The following is a 20422-nucleotide window of genomic DNA, read 5'->3' as shown; positions in this document are numbered from 1 at the left end:
TTATTACTATTTTTCAAGGCTGTCTCTCTGAGCTGACGAAACTCATCTATATCTCATTTTTTCCTTCTGTTTTCTGGGATGGTGTTCTTTAATTCTTTGAAGACTGTGATATTAGGTGTAGTTTTGAATTACAAACATAATGCATAGTAATCGCTGAAAAGAGTTAGAAATCTTTCTCAAAATGTTTAACAGTCCTTCCCTATGAAGTGTGCTTAGAGTTAATGCCTGCTTCTTTACTATTTATATTATTGAAATCAACATATGACTTTCAGCCCTCTTTTTTTCCTTCCTTTTTCTATAACTATTATTTTATGCATGACAAAATTCTCTTGCTTACTGTTATGTGGTTGTCTGTCTTTTAACTTGAATGTTATGTGTTTGTAATGATTGCTTTTTGCATGAGGATTATGAAATGCCATACAAATTAAATGGTTGTGGAAACAAAAAGAAATGTAGGGCTTCACCTGCTTTTTTGTACACTGAATATGTCAATCATGTGACACTTAAAATTACTTTCATATGGCCTGTGACTTCCCCTTTGGTGTGTGCCTTTATTCTTAGCAAATTAGTGTGGTTAAGAATAATAAAACATTTATTAAACATTCACAGTATTTTAATACAATTATTATCCTAAAATATGATCCCATTATAAATAACTATACTGGGCATGGAATTGCACTAGGGCATAATTCCATTATATTTCTAAATTGATTATGAAATATAAGCCCTGACTCTGTAACTACCTTAATTGCTAAACACCAACTTCTACAGTGGTACCTTTGCTCTACCAAGTGATGAGATTATTTATTCATACATTTGTGCAAGTTGAAATTTCTTAAATCCACGGTTAATATTTAATCAAAGCACATGGGGAAATATTTGTATAATGACAAGTAATTTTAAAAAGTCACAGTTTTGAAAAATGTATGATATAAAAATGTATAAAACTTAAGTGTTAATGCTTTTACAAAAAAAACAGAAGAAAAAAGAAACCTAAAATTTTTCGTATCTCTGTTTTCCCTAATGCTATTATACTGTCCCAAATTAAAGAATGAGTTTGGCCTACTTTCTTTATTGTTGTCTCCAATTCAAATTAGAAAAGACACTGAATAAATTAAGTTCTTTCATCTAATAAAACTGTTTACTTTTTTTGTATGCAGTGGGTATTTAAAAAAAATCATTTCCTTTGCTTATGACTTGAGTTTCAAACCATAATGTATTTTTTTATGCTGGATATATTCACAAACCAAATCTTCTATGAGATATTTTAGGGAAAGGGTATTTTTTCTTAAACAAAATAGGTAATCAACTTTGATATAACCACTTTCCCACTCTTTTTTGGAAATATCCTTGAGAATTTTGGTATTTACATTTATTTTTTCCCCTCAGTCTTGTTTATTCTTGAATTGTCTTTTTTTTTTTTCCCTCCATTTCTCCGTTCTCAATCCTAGGTCCCCTTACAAAGAAACAGACAGATGATTTAGGTGATAATGACGGTGCTGAAGATGAAGGTATTTTTTTCCACCAAATCTATTTGCATGACAAGGGCCTCAATCACTTTTTCCACACCTTTCTATTTTTTTACTTCTTGTCTTTTTTTGAAGAGTTGTTTTTAATTCCCGTTTTTGATGTGTTTTGTCTTCTTGCTTGTTGTTACATATAAATACACATTTTAAATTTTTTAAAAAATGAGTGTTAAGTTTTGCTTTTGATGCCAACCATTACAACCTTTTAAAAAGGGGGCATTTTTTTGTTTTCTTGAACTGACTTTTGATATGTTTCATCCCACGTTTTGACTGAAACTTGTCCATATTCTCTGAACTAACAATCTCTCCCCTGTAGTCTCTCTGTACCCATTTTGCATGTTTTTTAATCTATGTAAATATTTTACCCAATATCAAAATGTTTCATTTTTACATTTGATATTTGTTTAAAAAAACCCACACCCAATAAAATGAAGGACAAGCTAAAGGCTGATATAAAGTGTTTCTTGAGCAATATAATTTAGATTAAAAAAATACTGTTTTCTGTTGATGTGCTTAAATATCACATAAATAAATGAAATCGTATAGATATGAAGGATATTACACCTATTTAGATAACTGTAGTAAACATTATGCAACCACTTAAGTACTCTGAGAAGATTAGATAGATATCCCTTAATTTCAAAGGCACGTAATTTTGAGATTGGCAAAGGAAAATATTCTGAATTTCAAATTGTTGCCAGCTATAAGTAATAATGTTTTTCCTACTGTACTAATAACAAAATTCTTTTAACTTTCCAACTTTCTTATGACATACAATTCTGACATACTCTGTAAATGTAAGTACTCACTAGATTGATTTGACATTTCTCTTTCCATTGTGTACCTTTACCTGGTATTAAATGGAGTGTCTAGAGAGGGCCACTGATTCTTTCAGTTCACTTTGGCTCCAATTAGCTTTTTTTTTTTTTTTTTTAATACCATCCTAGTTAGGATTCTTATAGAGATAATTAATGTAATCTCAGGCTTAAAAATAATTCCCAGAACCCTAGCAATTAAATCTCATAAGGATATTGATAATATGGTAAGAAAGATTTTCCAAAATAAAATAATCCACAAGCAGGTCAGTAGACATGCTAGTTCCATGAGGTACAACTATGAATGAATACATCCTTAACTGTTTTCATTAAGATATATATATTTAATAAACCACTTCATAGTAGAAAATTAAATTATAGAAGCAAAGTATTAAAAGCTTAAAAATTATATTGAGTGTTAATATTTGTATAACATTTAAGAATTCTTTTGATTAAATGAAATTTATGACATTTGATTAAAAATTCATTTATCATGAACACCACCAATGGATTAAAGATTAAATACAATGCAGTCATTAATATTTGAAATAAATCATTATAGCTGCACAAGATTGTCATTTTGAATGCTAAATAGCTAAAAATAGACATAATATCCAAATGCAAATTGTGACTTTTTTTAACGTTGTTGGAAATCTGAAGTATTAAAACATCAAAGACATTTATTCACTTTGAGGACATGAGTTATTGTTCCCAGTGCTCTCCCTATGAAGAGTGCTTCCACTTGGGGGCTTTGAGATTTGTTGAACCCTCTGAAAATCCTTAACTCTTAGACATTTGTTATCTAAATAGTACCTAAGACTTCCTAAATTCTTAGTGTGTACTCACAAGGTTAGTATACATCATTTTCCTGTTTTAAAAATATTTTGATTGCTGATTTAATATGCTTTTTTTTTTTTTTGGTAAAACAGCATCAAGTGAGATATTTACATGTTTACAGATGATACCTCTGAGCAATCACAGTGAGCTAAGCCCTATAAACGTGAATATATCTCAGAGACCTATTTTGAAGCACATGTAACATTTTTTGGCTCCGGACGAGCAGGCTCAACGGCCATGGCTCACGGGCCCAGCCGCTCCACGGCATGTGGGATCTTCCCAGACCGGGGCACGAACCCGTATCCCCTGCATCGGCAGGCGGACTCTCAACCACTGCGCCACCAGGGAAGCCCCGCACATGTAACATTTTTAAATAGCCATTAAAAATATCCTAAACCCTTACTTAAATTGGCAGGTAGTATTTAGGTTACGTACTAAGCCAGTCATCATAAGAGTTATCAAATCAATTAATATATTTAAATGGTCAAAAGTGTAGAGTCAAAGCAGTTCATTTCAAGTTCTGTCTATTCCTCTGTGTTATTTGGGTAATTGTTTAGAAGACAAGAAGGATAAATTCAAATACCCTCCAGATAAAAACCTTCGTAGAAAAGTCTGAGCATCTTCTGTTGAATTTGTTGGAAAATTTTTCTGTTGATGTGAGGGTGAATGAAAACCGAGGCCCATTTTCACATTTAATTTGTTTCAAATCTTGAATCAGCATTATTAGATAAAGCAACAAATTTAAACTACTTGATAAACTACTCCTTTTACTTCAGTCAGAAGTCTAGTTATCTGGTCATTTATATGGGATTGTCCATTATTTCCTGATAGCCCAACTCTTTTACTTGATTTCTAGCTTTCTGTCTCAACACTGTATTCAGAGGCTACCTGAGACATTGACTGGGACATGCCCCTCATTCACTTAAACTCATCCAAAGCTTCTCAGTGGAGCACTGTTCTTTACTTCTAATTCTCATTTGTGTTTTTGCCATTATTTTTTGCCACTTTTAGGCCAAATACAACTGTATCAAATTTTAATAATAATCATAAGAGCTGCATGTTTTATTGGCTTTTTCCATAGTTTCAGAAAGACTAATCTGAAGTGATTAAAAATGGGTCAAAGCAAAATCCTAGATTTCTACCAATTTATTTTGGGAATTTAAGAGATATTTAATTTTTTAAACTGTGCTGGGAATACCTTAATTTTTCAGTATTCAAATGCAATTTTCTATCCTATATAGAACTTTTTAAAAGTTGCTCTTGTAAATTTTTGTATATTTTTTAACTAAAAATTTTACTTTTGATCATAAGTCCAGTTTAACAAATGAAGATTCATCCAACACTTCTATATTCTTTTGCTGGTCCTGAATAATAGCTGAGGTTCATCAAATGAGTAGGGGGCAAAAAAAATCTTGAAATATCTTTAAATGTATCAGGGAAAGATTTAACTGAGGCAATACCCCACAATTTAAAAACTGTTAAATGCTCCAAAACTCAAAATTATGAGCAATTAAAGACTTCATGAGTCCTTTAAGGAAAGAGAAACCAGTAAACATGTTTAAGGAGTTACGTGACTAATAATTATTCACTAGGACTATTATTTTTGAATTTTATTTTATTTTTTTATACAGCAGGTTCTTGTTAGTTATCCATTTTACACATAGTAGTGTATACATTTCAATCCCAATCTCCCAATTCATCCCACCACCACCAACCCCGCCCCACCACTTCCCCCACTTGGTGTCCATACGTTTGTTCTCTACATCTGTGTCTCCATTTCTGCCCTGAAAACCGGTTCATCTGTACCATTTTTCTAGGTTCCACATATATGCGTCAATACACAATATTCGTTTTTCTCTCTCTGACCCACCCTACCCTGCATGACAGTCTCCAGATCCACCACGTCTCTACAAATGACCCAATCTCATTCCTTTCCATGGCCGAGTAATATTCCATTGTATATATGTACCGCATTCCCCCCATCCATTCGTCTGTTGACGGGCATCTAGGTTGCCCCTGTGACCTGGCCACTGTAAACAGTGCTGCAATGAACATTGGGGCACATGAATTCACTAGGACTATTAAAGGGAATTATGACTTCAAGCATTGGTTGTCAGGCAAAAATAAATCCACATTAACTGCTCTAGAGCTGTTGGCACTTGCTACATTGGCTTAAATTTTTGGTTTATCAAAAAGATAAAATAGTTACTAAAATTAAAAATCAAGATGTCTACTCAGATTCCAGTTTATTATTTTTTAACTTGAAAATCTTAAATACTTTCTTACCATAAAAATTTTAGAAGAAAAATAATTATCAGTGTAGTATTTCTCTTTTATCTTCCCACTTTTTTCAGAGACCTAGATGCTTAGCAAAGCTTTAAAACATTGCAAATAACAGAAAATATAGACATGCAGTAGGAATATTTGTAGTTTTACTAAACCTGAACTAGTGTTTTAGTCTTTGGGTATTCTTTTGATTTTAGTATGGTCAGTAGCAGCTAGTTTAGGCAAAGTCAGATATCTTAGGTAAAATCTACTTTATTTCTAAGGGAAAATATGAGACAAGGTTTAGAGGGACAACATGGCTCTAATAAATTCATTATAAGCTACTACATCTAATATATTTGAACTAAGACATAGTGGCCACCCCAAATTTTATTATTAAAATGATGGCATTAGCAGATAGCATTCAATGGTAGGCTATCTGATATATCAATTTCACTTATAGAGGTCTGGTTCTTTTTAAAATCAAAGTAAATAGAGATATAATTTAAACTATTTACATTTATTATTATAGTATTATGTTACTGTATTTATCATATTTAAACAATTTACTATTATATTTACATCAAAAATGACCTGTAGACTATGAAGAAAAGTAAAGTCTAAGATAGAACTTATGATAAAACACTACCAAAAGTAAAGTCTAAGGTTGACCACACTGATAAAACATTATCAAATAATTCTAATTGCTCTGTAATATAAAGATGGCATTTTCCAAGCTTTATTAGCAATATTGAGTTGTTATGTACAAAAATTGTACCTATTTTGGCAATTAATACACCATATAGCATTAACTTCAGGGTTACTTCAAGCAAAAAGAAATACTGTTCAGAGCACAGCATTAGAATTTTATAAAACGTTCTGGAAAAGAACTGCTGAACACCCTAAGTTCTTAGGCAAAGTTGAAATCATTGAGAAGTTTGGGAAGACAAATTGGAAATTAGAATCAGCCCAAACAATCAGTAATCTTTTCAAGTCTAATTTTCAAAGAACAATAGAGATATACCACTCATAATTGCTCCTAGCATCTATTATCATATTTTCAGTGTTTCCTGACAAAGTCCACTTCGTTCTGTTATTAGGTATAAAATATGGCAGGTCTTCCCAATGTGTGCCTGCATTATTTTCCAGGTGAACAGAACAATTCTACCAAGATTTCATTACTGTTCACAGTTGGTGCTTTGTAATTCTATGTAATTTTAATTAAAGAAGAATTCTGAAACAGCCTCCCTCTGTGCTGCCTCCAAGCATACAATTAGAAGAGCACAGAGTCTGCTGTGAACAGTCAGTTAATGGCTTCAGTTTAATAATTTATTATTGCTTTTTCAGTGCCAGCCATACTAGAAAAACACGCTAAAACTGTGTGCAGCGAACAGGCATTTAAGAAGGAGAGTTTGACAATTTCAGAAGAATTGTTTTCTCTCTGTAAAGCCTAACATCTCCACAAGCCCCCAGATCTTACAAATGAGTGAATATCATTTTTCCCTCCTAACGATTTAAGGAGAAAATAAATTTAGTTCTTTTTTCACTAAATGTAGCTGAGTCTGGTGAATGTCAAAGTATCCTCATCTCACCAGTTAAAAAAATAAGACAGTCTTCTCAAGTACACCCTCACAGGGAGAGGGGGAGATTTTGATAAATGTATACACTGATATTAAATATTAAGTCAAACATAATGTAGTCTTTTGTAAAAGTCCTAAATTCTGCAATTAGATATTTCCCCAACTTGAAAATCTGGACAAACAAGTTGAGCTACAATTCCTGATCTTAAAATGAGTTTCATTGAAAGAAATCACTTTATTATTATAGTAGAAAAATTGAAGCATTGACACTAGTCATCTTTTTTACAAGAAATGTAAAGCAGCCTCTAAATTATCACCAGTTTTTTCAGTGAGTTTATATCATGTTAGTCCATTCTGAAAGTTGAAACCTCAATTGTTATGATGTAGGAGATTTGTCTGATAAAAAATTTCAAAAGCAAAGGAACAAAGCCGTACTTCTAAATGACACTTTTAATATTGTCATAAAAGAAAGATAATACATGATGTAAGTTTGTTTCAATTGTGGGCAGAAGAGATCATCGACCATTATTTAATGGTAATGTTTTAGGTATGTTTATATTCATAATCATATAGATATATGTACACATATAATATTCAATCTACATAATAGTTAAAACCATGTTCACCAATATACTGTTTAGCATTTTTATCTCTAGAAATTAGTATCTTTTAATACCAATTATAATTATCCTATGTTTCCCTTATGTATTATTTCTAGACCCTTATTGAAACTGCATAATTGGTGTAAAATATATTAGAAAAGCACATACATGTGATTAAAATTTAGAGCTGTAGAAATCACTTTAACATCACCCTAAACTTTAGCATTTTACGCTTGGATTTAGTTGTATTCTGTCTCATGTCTGTATGACAAAATCTTAGAGCCAAAGTGGGGCTAAGAAGAGTAGAATAGTTACAAAAAGAGGGTAAAAAATAAGTTAGTCTGTTTTCTTCTTCCGAAGGGTAAGGGTAATTGGAATGAGCAGATGACCTGGACTGAACTGAAAAATATCATTTAAATGAAAGTCCCCTAAATGCAACAAAGACAGAAATATAGATATTTGGACTCTATTGCCTAAACATTCATCTGACAGTACTTGAATAGTTAAATGAAACTTCTTGCAACTTCTATAGCATAGTGTGGTAATTATGTTCTCAAATTGGAGCATAAGTTATTCCATGTAATTATGATGCATTCAGTACATATCTTTACAGTAATTAAGAAATGGAAAAACAGTGTTTTATTCATAGTAGCAGTGATACCATTGTACTTAGTTTATGGTTCATAAATTCCATATGAAGTTTATGACATTTGTAACACGAAGTTTTAAGAATCATTATCATTCTATTATTTCTTTTGATTCTACTGTCACATCAGGAATCAACTGAAAAAAAAAAAGCACTCAAATTCACACCTACTTCCAATTTGTCCAAGTTTTGTAATTCAGCTTATAATATTTAACAAAATTTTAGGTAGAAAACAATGGATATCTATTGCTCTTTTCTGCAATAGATCTTAATATAAGTTGCTTAAGAAACACTTTAACAAAGACAGTAATTTAAAGAACTATGTTAAAATCATTCCCTCTTGTCCCTAAAATGGAAAATGTATTCTCTGCTTCATTATGTGTGTTGAGGATAAGAACAATTGCCAACCATTTGTTTTTCAGATATTCGGGACAGTGGGGGTCCCAAACCAGTGATGGTGTATATCCATGGTGGCTCATATATGGAAGGGACTGGAAATTTATATGATGGGAGTGTCTTGGCAAGTTATGGCAATGTGATCGTCATCACAGTCAACTATCGACTTGGGGTACTCGGTAAGAAATTTCGTTTTTCCCCCCCATTAATCCATGAAATATGTGATAGTTTTGTTTTGAATTGTTTTGTTTTGCTTTGCTTTGTTTCACTCATTGTTCTATGCTTGCTGATTTCGAAGCAAAATTTTTGATATTTTCAATAAATTCTATAAATATTCATAAATTACTTGACAAAAGACAGCTACGGTTGGTTTTAATATTTAATATAAAAGGTAATGAAATTATCCACATTGTTATGGAGTGCTCTTCTTAGCTTGGCTTTATAGAAATGTGAAAGGCAACAATGGCAGGGCCTTTCTTAAGAAGAATTCGTCCCTGGGCAGATTTTTCTCTCTTCTACTTTTCTTTTTTACAGTGCTATAAAATTGCCTGAGGTTTGCCATGAATGTAGAAATAAGTTTTTATTCTCTTCAAGAATATGTGTATGGACTGGATTTGGGGAATGATTGCCATTTCTGTGTAGGTTTGTTTGTTTGTTTCTTAAATTTATCAAATATAATTAGAAATATTTTGTTTAAATGTATTTTGATTGAATTATTTGATTTGCAAAACATGCATTGATTTCATAAAGTGTCAAAGAGTTCAACTCAGTAATGTATATACATGTAAAACAAAATCAAACTAGTGATCTTTCGTTTTGAAGAAAACTATAGAACAATATTATTTAAAATAAATTTTTAAGTACTCTGAAATAGGCATAAACTTGCTATTCTACTTGTATAAGTTTATTTTTTATAGTATTGTCACAATTTGGTGAGTAAAATAACTATATCATTTCATAAGACACCTTTATCTGTGGTATTTTAGTTAAAGGTATTTGCTAAGAGTACAATTCATTACAAAAGTTTTTTTTTTTTTTTTAATCGATCAAAGTCTTGTCCCTTATTATGCACTTAAAAGTTATCATTTGTGTTATTTGGGCACAAAAAGATACCTCACTCATTCTTTACTCTGAAATATTTTGAAAAAAATATTTGAATTATATTCTCCTTTATAATAATTGTTAATATAATTTATTTTAGCCATTGAGAATCAGTTTATTTTTCTCTTCAGTGTTAGTTATTATTATTCTAATCCCTTCTATGTAATCATAATCTGTGTTTATGCCAATCTCAAAATATCAAAAGGAATGATTTTTGTCAATCACGTTTGTGTGTCTTGGGGAAGGAGATATGTTAGCAAAGCAAAGTGAGACCTTGATCTTTTTCTAGTTTTCTATTTTGAATTTGGAGTATGGTGGAAGATATAATAGATACACTCTGTCAATGTAGATATAAAATATTTCTGTACCATTGTTCAAGTACACATTAGTTTCCCCATCATGTCTAATCAGGCATTGCTTCAGTTATTCTTATAATTTCACTGCATAGGGATGAATGACTTCCCACCAATGAAAACTCTCTATATTAGAATATATATAAAGAGATGTTAATAATAATCTTCTTAAATTAATCTTAAATATCATAGTGTTGTCATCTGTTTCTTAGGCAAGATTTGAATGTGAGGATCTGCACTATCTTTAATGCATTTAACTTTAATCATGGCATTGTTTATAGCTTAGTTGTTTTTAGCGATTATTATTCTCATATTTTTGTGAATTTCTTAAATTGAAAATCCTGATGCAGTGACTAGTTTTCCAATTGAAAATTTCAAATTAGATGCCAAATTGTGGTAACAGTATTTTTAAGGACTTAAACATCCACAAAGTCATATACACTGATTTTATTTTTAAAAAGTCTTTTGGCCACCCCTTATGTTGCCTCACTCTGTTACTGGTTGTACTCACACACAGTAAGATCCCATAAAATAAACTGTGTTATGTTGGTATAAGCTTTGCCCATTTTAAAAAATGTATTTAGAACTGATGAGGACCTGACTTTGATCCAATTTGAATCCTATATTCATGTTCATATCCTATCTTTAAATGCCATACTCTGAATAATTGGATTTCAGGACAAAAGATTAACCAGTTAAAAAATGAAGAACTTGGTCTGTATAATGGCAGGCAGTGTTGGTGTTGATGATGGATGATTTTTCCAGTGGTAAATATTTGTTCTGGCTCTACTGCAGTTTAGGATTTAACCTTTAGTTGGCTCCTTACAACATCTTAAAGATGTTGTAAACTAATAATCACCACTAAGAATCAGCTGTCCTTTATAGACCTCCTCTCAACATGATAAAGTACAAAACTTTGTTAGTGAAACATTCTTAGGTGAGTTTTGGGACATTAGTTCTAGAACGTATGTATTCTGGTCACTTCTAAAATATGTGTTGGGCCTTGTGAAAATGTATTTAAATGAATTAATTCATGAAGAATAAGTTATCATAACATTTGTTTCAGCACACTTTGCCTGTGTGGTATACCACAACCAGCTCAACAGCTGATCTGCCAGGAGAACTGCAACAATAAAGACTGTAGGGTTTTAGTTGTTGTTGTTAATCCTTTGTCTAACAGTAACAAGGTAAGCCAAGGTTTCTTGGGTGTAGGATCCAAAAGTATTGCTGTTTAGTTGGCACTTGGAAGAGTTTTGGACATTACGTAGAAAATAAGGTTTGATCCCATGTCAGAGGAAATCCTGAGCTGTGTTTTAATTTGGATGTTTTGGTGTTAAGGAAATGAATTTTGGGGTCCAATGTACAAATTGGCTAATTATGAGACTTACTGTCAGCTGATTCCCAGGAAATGTCAGGATGTCTGAAACAGATAATATAATTCATTTTGATTTGAATTTGCCATCCCAGAGGAAAAATATTACAAGTTTATTTGTTTTAGCAATAACTAAAAAGGTGATAATGTTTCAGTAAAAAATTTCATACAGCTATCTAGCAGCCAAATTTCCAGTTTAAAGTATTTAATGTTAAAAACATGTTTTGTTCATTACAAAGAAGAATTAGCATAGAAGAAAAAAATACCTCCTATGATAGCATTGTTTTGAAGAAGCTAGCAACAGGTTGGAGTTAGTTTCTCAACCAAGACCCTTTTGTGGTTTCCTTTGAAGTGGTAACACAGACTATCAATATCATTGCATTGAAAATACTACTGGTGGTAAGAAAAACTGCAATAAGTTTGGAAAAAAAAAAAAAGACTAGGGGATAGTGGATTCTGCCTGCTAACCTCTCTTCCCCAGTTTCATCTTAGAGCTCTCCATAATCATATCTCATTCAGTCTCACACTTCTTTTAGTAAACATTTAGACTTTCTTTCACTTTTGGTTATATACATTCTTTGTCCTCAGCCAGTTTTAACTCTTTGTCCTTGGTTATCTAATACATGTTATATAAATGTCCTTTAAAATGTATTTAAGATAATTATTAATAGAGTTATTTTTTTAATATTCTGGTATATAGTTAAAATAAAAATAAAAATTATCGTGTTGGAAACAGTGAGAAATGCTTTGATTAGGTGGTCTTAAGAGAGGAAAATAGTATTAAATATTTTTACTGTAAATAGGGTAAACATGTACTTATGGACAAGCATTGAAAGAGAATATGAAATAAATTCTTCACTATTAAGATGAGGTATTATACAGCAAATGTATTTGAAAATAGAAGCTATCCACATATATTTTCAAATATTAAAAATGAAAAAGTACATTAACTAATTTAGTGTTAAAAATGTGTTTCAGCCCCCTCTCTAAATTTAGAATAAAATTATGTTGTTTTTTAGAGAAAAATTTTTAAAAATTATCTTTGTGGAGATCTACCTTAGGCAAACATAAGATTTTTATCTGATGGAAATTTAATAAGATACTTTTATTTTGCTATGGATATTTTAGAGACAATTATGTATTCATAATTCAATCACATGTGATTTATATTAGAAAAAAATTCTCAAAGATTTCAGAACTACTGATATCTCTGGATGTTTGGCAAATTTTTAGTAAAGCGTCTAATTAAATATTTTACTTAGTAATCTTATGTCTCTACTACCCATCTATGGAAAAAATAATAGAGTGCTAGTTTATTTACTAGTTACATTTGAAGAATTACATTTAGCTAACTTCATAATGCCATGTGAGGCTAAACCATTTAAAACAAGCTTTCATTAACGTTACTGTGTATCAATTTTAATGAACAACTAAATTTATATTTATTCTATTAGAAATGGTTGTGAGACCTGTTAATTCTTATAAACTATAATGTCTATGCAATAATAATGCTTCAAGTATTATCAGACAAATGACAGAAATAAATATAACTTTGGTGTGGTCAGTCATCAAATATATAACACTTGTTTGCAGAACTGTACATCTTCTATGCAGGATAAAAAGTAAGAACAATACAGTCCTTATCTTTAAAGAGTTTTCAATCTAATTGAGGGGGAAAACAAGCAGTCAATAGAGAATAATAATTGATATTGTAGTTCATAATAATATATATTTATTAATTGATTTGTATGTACATGGTCACTTGATATATAAAAAAAATCAGAACAACAAAGAAAGAAAGGAAGCATACAATATCAGATGGGTCAATATGAATGCAGTGATCAAAATTCTTATTTGAATCTGAGCAGTCTAGCAGAAAGGAGATTTGGTAAACTCTAGGTAGTTATGATTTAAAAAGAAAAGCATATTCATTTCTCAAGTGGCACAGTGTTTTGTCACTATTTTTCTTTTTTTTGCATTGTTTTTATTTGTTTGGCTCTAAATCCTAAAGCAAAGAAACAACTCTAAATGTGACCTTATATTTGAGAGTAATATATAATCAATTATTAAATTTTATAAGATGATAATAACCCACTATCATCCAAATGTGTTCTTAGGAGGTGGGAGAGGGAATCAGTCTGTACTTGAAGAGTCAAAAATGTCTTCAGAACCATGAAGGATGGACTGTCTCTGGGATTAACTAAAAAGGAGAGAGAAGGAAATCCTTTTTTATTTTTATTTATTCATACTCTTTCTACTTCAAAAAAGTGGATGTAATTTGTGGCAAACACACACATATAAATAGGTCGCTAAAATCATATTGAATATGAATACCCATACTATAAAGAAAGAGGCAGAAACTTAGACTACGAATATATACTGGAATTGAACATAAATGTATATCCAAATTTCCTAGAAGCAAGGTAAAAAGGATAATGGATTGAATTTCGTAATTGTTATTATCAGATAAAGGAAACATATATATCTATATTTTATAAAAAATACACAAAGTTTTTTTTTCACATTAGTACAGAGAAATTTATCATGAGTTGTTTTTAGTTGGAACACCAAGAAAAATATAGGAATCGTGTGATAGTCTTCATGTCATTAGAAGATACAGAAATATTCTCAAGCATATGATTATGTATTAACCCTCTGTAAAAGCCAAAGACATAATAATAAATGACCACAACTTCTATAGTGTCATTTCAGCAAAGAGGTAACCAAATACAATTCAAGTAAGAATTCACTTATAATAAGGTAGAGCTAAAAACCAATTTAGAGCAATGACAGTTAACTGAGCCCATAGATTTCTTCTCTCAAATACCAGTTGTGTCAACTGAGTTTTAATAAGGGCTGGATGGTAATCAATTTTAGATTGAGTGCTAAAATGATCTCCTGGAGTAGAGATATTGTTTGTCCTTTGGAAAAATAGAAACTTTAGATAGATAATGATACAGTGCAAAGTAGACTGTTCATTATTTTTATTCTACTTTTTCCCTCCAAAATGGTAGGTTGCAATAAAATCAATTATTTAGTTATGCCAAAAACATAGAAAACCTGAAAGTAAGCATGTCGGTTAGTGTGAGTGTTAGTTAAAAGAAGTTAGTTTAAAAAACAACAACGTGTTTTAGGTACAGTCATGTAGTATCATTCATTAATTGATTAATTCAGCCATTCATTAATTCTATATAAATTGAGCAATATTAAGTATCAGGCATACTTATTGAGCATATTGTGAAAAACAAGATGGATGTGATCTCTGCTGTCCAGTAGATTACTAGCTATTGGGGGATATAGAAAATAAATGAATCATTACAAAAATGATGTCCTTTACATAGATAATGATTTAGTGCAAAGTTGACTTTCTTTATAATTACCTAGAGAAATGGTAAGTGCAGTGAGAAGGCAGCTAATCTATTCTACACACTCGGAAAAGGTTTCCCAGAGGAGGTGACATTCAGGTTTCCCTTTCTTATACCTTACTGAAAAAGGCCTTGTGAGACACCCCGGGGCTTCGAGATTGTCGATTCCATTGGTCACTTGTCCGTTCTCATCTTATTTCATCTCTCCATAGCACAGGGCACAGTTAAGCAGTCCCTTTCGGTCATGCTTGTTTCTTGGCATCACACCAGGGTTTCCTTCTGCCTCATGGTCTGCTCCTTCTCAGCCTTCTTTGCTAGCTCCTCTCTTACCCTGAAATCTACATGTTGAAGTGCCACTAAGCAGAAATTTTGACTCCCTTTCTTCTCTCCCTACCATATCTCCCTAGGGGAATTTATGCATGGCTCTAAATGCCATCTGTAGATAAGTGACTTCCAACTGTATCTTCAGGACTGACTATTCCTCGGAGCATCAGACTTATGTATTTCTGCCTACCAACATCTCTAATGACTAATGAATATCTCAAGCTTAATGGCTAAAATATGTTGATTTTCTCAGGTCTGCATATTTCAGTGTCTTCCACATCTAGGTTATAATAATACTTGCAACAACAGTAATAACAATCACAGGCACATTCTTTGAGAACTTGTATTCCAAAAGCTGTTTGGGGAGTTTGTATAGGTGACACTTTTTTTGGCTCTCCATTGGGGAGTCCAAGGATTACATTATTAAATTCCCACAGTAAGCTTTTGAGGTAGGGTTGTTATTTTCCCGATTTTATAAACACAGAAACAAATGAGTAGAGAGGTTAAGTAACTTATTCACAGTCATATGGTCAGTGTTAAGTGGTGGAGCCAGAATTCTAACCCAGACAGTGTTCTCTTGGGCACAGCACTGCACTGATGGCATTGGCACTGCCATCCATCTGGACGATCAAGCAAAACCTCTAAAATTTGTTTCCAATTTGTCTTTCCTTTAGGCTGAACATACAATTCATCAGCTTCTCTTACTGAATTGTTCCAGTGTACACCCTGGGTCTGTCTCCTTTCCATTTCCCCCTCTGCCAAACTAAGCCAGTTCTCCTTGAACCTCTTATATTATTTATCTCTTTCACTTTTGCTCCCTACCTGTAATTCATTCTCCACACAGCAAAATCAAATTATCTTTTTAAACCATAAATTATACCAGCTCACTTTTCTGCTTATACCCTCCACTGGCTTTCTGACTGTTCACTGAGAATAAAATCGAAAGTCCTTCCCTGCCCTGTCTCACAAAACCTGCATGAATAGGTATCTGTATCTCTCAGCACCTGTACCTCTTGTACCTGTATCTCTTAGTTTGTCTCAAAATGCTCTTCCTCTCTATGCAAGCCATCTTTTGTTCTTCATACACACCAAACTCATTCCCATTTTAGGGATTTCATACTTGCTCTTCCCTCTGCCCCAGATCTTTGTGGGGCCAGTTCCTTATTCTCCTGGTTTGGTTTAAATGTCTTCTTCTCAGAGAGACTGTCCATGTTCACCCAATCTAAAAAGAGCCACCATGTTACAAGTCATCTACCTTTTAAAATTCTCTCTATTACATTGATCATACCCAATTACTTCCTATTTATATTTGGATGGTTTTTGTTTGTTTGTTTTATTATTGTCTAGCTCTCTAAAGCCTAAAGTAGTCCCTGGCACATAGTATTTGCTCAGAAAATATTTGTTAAATAAATATAAAGTGGATCTGAAGAGTCACTAGGTGTTGATTTGATGTGGTCATGGAGTGAAGGAGGCCAGGTTTGAGGCAGAGAAAAAGTCTGGGTGAAAGCCAGGGGAAGAGAGAGGCTTGGCATGTTGAAAGAGATGAGCAAAGCCAGCTAGAATGCTTTGAGTAAGGGGTGAGTAGACTGAGAACTTTAGGAAAGGCCTCTATGTACCTTTCATGCCAGCACAGTTGTAGTTTTTAGTTTTTGTTTTTCTCCATGCATTTACCCAGTTAAATATTAAAAGATAGATAAATATTTTGAAATAATTTTAAAAGATGTAAGATAATTAGAAGCAAAAAAAGGTAATTTAAACAAGCAGCTGGGGTAAAAATGCAAAAATCCAGACAAACAAGCAGACCACCCACAATCAACCAGGCAAAGGTCTCTATCAGAATTAAGTGAGCAAAATTGGTTTGTGAAATACAAATACACAGGGAAAGAATCCCAGGGAAGGACTGACTAGCTCTTAGCTATTGGATCTATAAATTGAGAGCTAAACAGTAGTACTTTTCAGAGACAATTGAAGATGTCCTCCCTCACCTGCCTTATATCCCTGAGATGATCTATGCAAAGTAGTAAGTTAGTCCCATTACTGACTTTTTTATTATTATTATTAAACGTAGATATGGGTCCCTTCTTCATCCAGCATCAGTTTTTCCTCTTTGTTCCAAACAAACAATGAGGGCTTGGAATTTGCTTTTAAGTTTGGTTTGCTTTCAAATGATCCTTTCCTCCCTCTGATGAGTCCTCAATATCAGACCAAGGCAGGACTCCCCCAGCTTCCCATGACCTAGTGCCAGAGTCCTTGATATCCCACTCACTTTCACTACTTTGCCTTAAACATGTACTGCAATTTCATCTGCCAGGACATCTCATGAGGTCTTTCTCTTTTTCTTTCTAAAGTCTTTCCTTGAACTATTTCATAAACATTCAAATTTTGCTCCTTTTCCTTTGTCTTCCTATTTTTAATTGGCAGAGTTTAAAATTTTTTTAATTGCTTATGTTTGCTTCCTTCCTTCTATTTCTATTGCTACTAACTGTTCACCTTGGGTTAACAGGCCTTCTAGCTGACCTTCCAGCCTCTAGACTCAAATGTATGTGTCATTTCATTCCACACCACAAGCAGGCAAAATACCTTAAAGATACAAGAGAGTCTCAGTTTGGTTGTTTTCGTTGTTGTTTGTTCCGTTTTGTTTTCTCTTATTTTCCTCTGGTCTACATCTCTAAATGGTTTTCATCAACTCTGTGATCCATTCCAGAATTTTCCTGCTATTCCAAATCTGCTAAAGGATGTTGCTCTTCATCTTAGCAAACTGTATCTTCTATTCATTTCTGGAAAGTCCCTTCCACACAATCCAGAATGACTTCTTCACAGCCTACCTGGATCATTTCCAACCACTTACTTGCCACATTTTGCCCAGTCTCCAAGACTCAGCTATCACCCTACCTTCTGCAAAACTAACCCAGGCCAGATTGATCTATCTCTTCTTTCTGCTTCCATAACCTTCACTTTGGCATGCAGAATGCATCTATTAACTGCTTAATATAGTAGCTGCCTTGCGACCCAAACTAGAAATAAACTCTGTATGTTATCTGGTTTTCCAGTTTCCTTAAGAGGAGTAGAGTACTCTGCATATATAATTCAAAAGCCATTAATAAGCATGCAAATTAATTCACTGTGTCCTCTTCTCAGGATATACATGTCTTAGGATACAGAGCAGGTGGAAATAGTGGTTGCTGCTGGAGGATGTGGATAGTAAAGAGTACTAACCATGTCCATACACAGGCCTCATGCCTAGTCCCACATAAATGAGGTTAGATCTTGTTAATGGTAGCAATACTTTGCCACCAGTAGCAGTGGCAAGAAAAACCCCTGGATCCTCTGGAGAAGCACCCTGTGTACTGGAACGGTAACACATGAAAGCTGTAATTTATTTTAAACTGATTAGTGATTTCTGCATTTACCATGAATTTAATATTTACAGTATTCTGTTTCCTGCTTAGCACGGGGTAAGTGAAAAGATTGGTGCTCTGAGCAATAGATAAACTTAAAAACAGTGTTAAGGGCTTCCCTGGTGGCGCAGTGGTTGAGAGTCCGCCTGCTGATGCAGGGGACACGGCTTCGTGTCCCGGTCCGGGAAGATCCCACATGCCACGGAGCGGCTGGACCCGTGAGCCATGGCCACTGGGCCTGCACATCCAGAGCCTGTGCTCCGCAACGGGAGAGGCCACAACAGTGAGAGGCCCGCGTACCGCAAAAAACAAAACAAAACAAAAACTGTTAAAACACCACTCTTTGAGTTAAAATATACACAATATGGCAGAAAGGATAACTATTGACTTTATATGTGTAATGGGCTATGAAATATATAAATTTTTTGAACTCAGCTTAGGGCAGCTCTTTTGTAAAGACAAAGGGAAACAAAAGGAAAATTTTTTTTGTAATTTCTTTAACTTTGCCTTTTGATACTTTACCTATCTTGAATAGCATTACAGGTGCTCAACTATTGCCATGAACAGACAGCGGTTGGGGTGAGAGATCTTAAACTGACTGTTGATTACCCACATTCCAACCCATTTTTTTCTGATAGTGCAGTTAGGACCATAGGTTTAAATATTATTCTTCGAAAAATTTTCCATATATGAGACAAGTTATATTTCATAACTGATTTATATATCAATAAAGTCACCATTTAGAAACCTTTCTAAAGAGCTGAGACATATCCCTGAGATGAGACAGATCCAAGAGAAATATTAATTTCTGTTCTGGTATGTGCTAGCTTCCTGTATTTGAGCTTTGAAAAACAGCACCTTTTCTAGAAAAGTCAATTCTCATAGAGGATATACAACATACTCAAATAGAAATAAGTTTTAAAAAGGATTTTTGTGTTAGTATCATCATAATTAGGACTAGTTTTTCTGACAGAAAATATGTAACTATTCTTAATGTTATTTAATTGTGCTAGAGTTGGTTTTTTTCATTTTGTATGAAAATAAGCTTTAACAAATATTCATTACTCCTTTTTAACATAAATAAAAACATTGCTCCACTACATAGTGTTTTCCCTTGAAATATATCATAACGTTATCTGTTTAAACTCATAAGAAATTTGTTTTTCAGAGTGTATGTTCGACCCTTCTGTTTTAGTGCCAATATGCAATATTTACCAAAGCAGATTTTTTTAGCCTACAGTTTATATTTAGGTTAATTTTCTAGAAGAACATGTTTAGAGGGACCACAGCAAACCTTTATAACTGTTGCCTAATTACAAGCAACTCTGCATTGAAATGAGTAGTATCTACATACTTGCTTAAGAATACTTCACCATAAGTTACATAATCTTGATATTTAGAAAGTTTATTAACTACATATTAAATAAACACCTATTTTTACCCTTCCATTTTCTAGAAAGTATTTGTGGCAGCTTATCAGAGTATATACAATAAAATTATGGTTATATATAAATAATGAATCAGGTTTATAGAAAATAGAAGACATGGAAAAGGGGAAAAAACATAGTCTCAAAACATTTTCAGAGTTGATGATTTGGGCTCTTAGCTGGGACTCTACCAAGTTTCATTTATGTTTAACTATGAAACATGACAGTTCTTTAGAGAAATCAAAAATATTCCAGGCGTTGAGTTTTTCAAAAAAAGCTCCTCATGTGTTATTTCATGTTCAAAGGACAATTATACAAATAGAATTCTATGATGAAAATGCTTAAGAATAAACAGCCAAAACCCTGTAATTTAAGCTTAATTATGCACCTTTTTTTTTTTTTTTTTTTTTTTTTT

General features: G+C 32.8%; 1 protein-coding gene across 8 annotated transcripts in view; it reads left to right on the top strand.

Moving 5' to 3' along the window:
• Positions 1 to 20422, top strand: part of NLGN1 (neuroligin 1) — a 903463-nt gene that overhangs the window by 400758 nt on the left and 482283 nt on the right. For 5 of the 8 annotated variants that reach the window (XM_007464700.1, XM_007464698.1, XM_007464699.1 and 2 more), the window contains one exon: positions 8694 to 8846. In XM_007464700.1, the coding sequence (XP_007464762.1) occupies positions 8694 to 8846 (153 nt within the window). Of the gene's footprint in view, positions 1 to 1451; positions 1512 to 8693; positions 8847 to 20422 lie in introns of all 8 variants that reach the window. The other 3 variants (XM_007464697.1, XM_007464696.1, XM_007464702.1) reach the window with 1 other exon arrangement.

Source organism: Lipotes vexillifer, unplaced genomic scaffold (genome assembly GCF_000442215.2).
Source record: "Lipotes vexillifer unplaced genomic scaffold, Lipotes_vexillifer_v1.1 scaffold37, whole genome shotgun sequence".
In the NCBI taxonomy this organism is placed as follows: Eukaryota; Metazoa; Chordata; class Mammalia; order Artiodactyla; family Lipotidae; genus Lipotes; species Lipotes vexillifer.
This window is presented reverse-complemented; position numbering and strand designations above follow the sequence as displayed.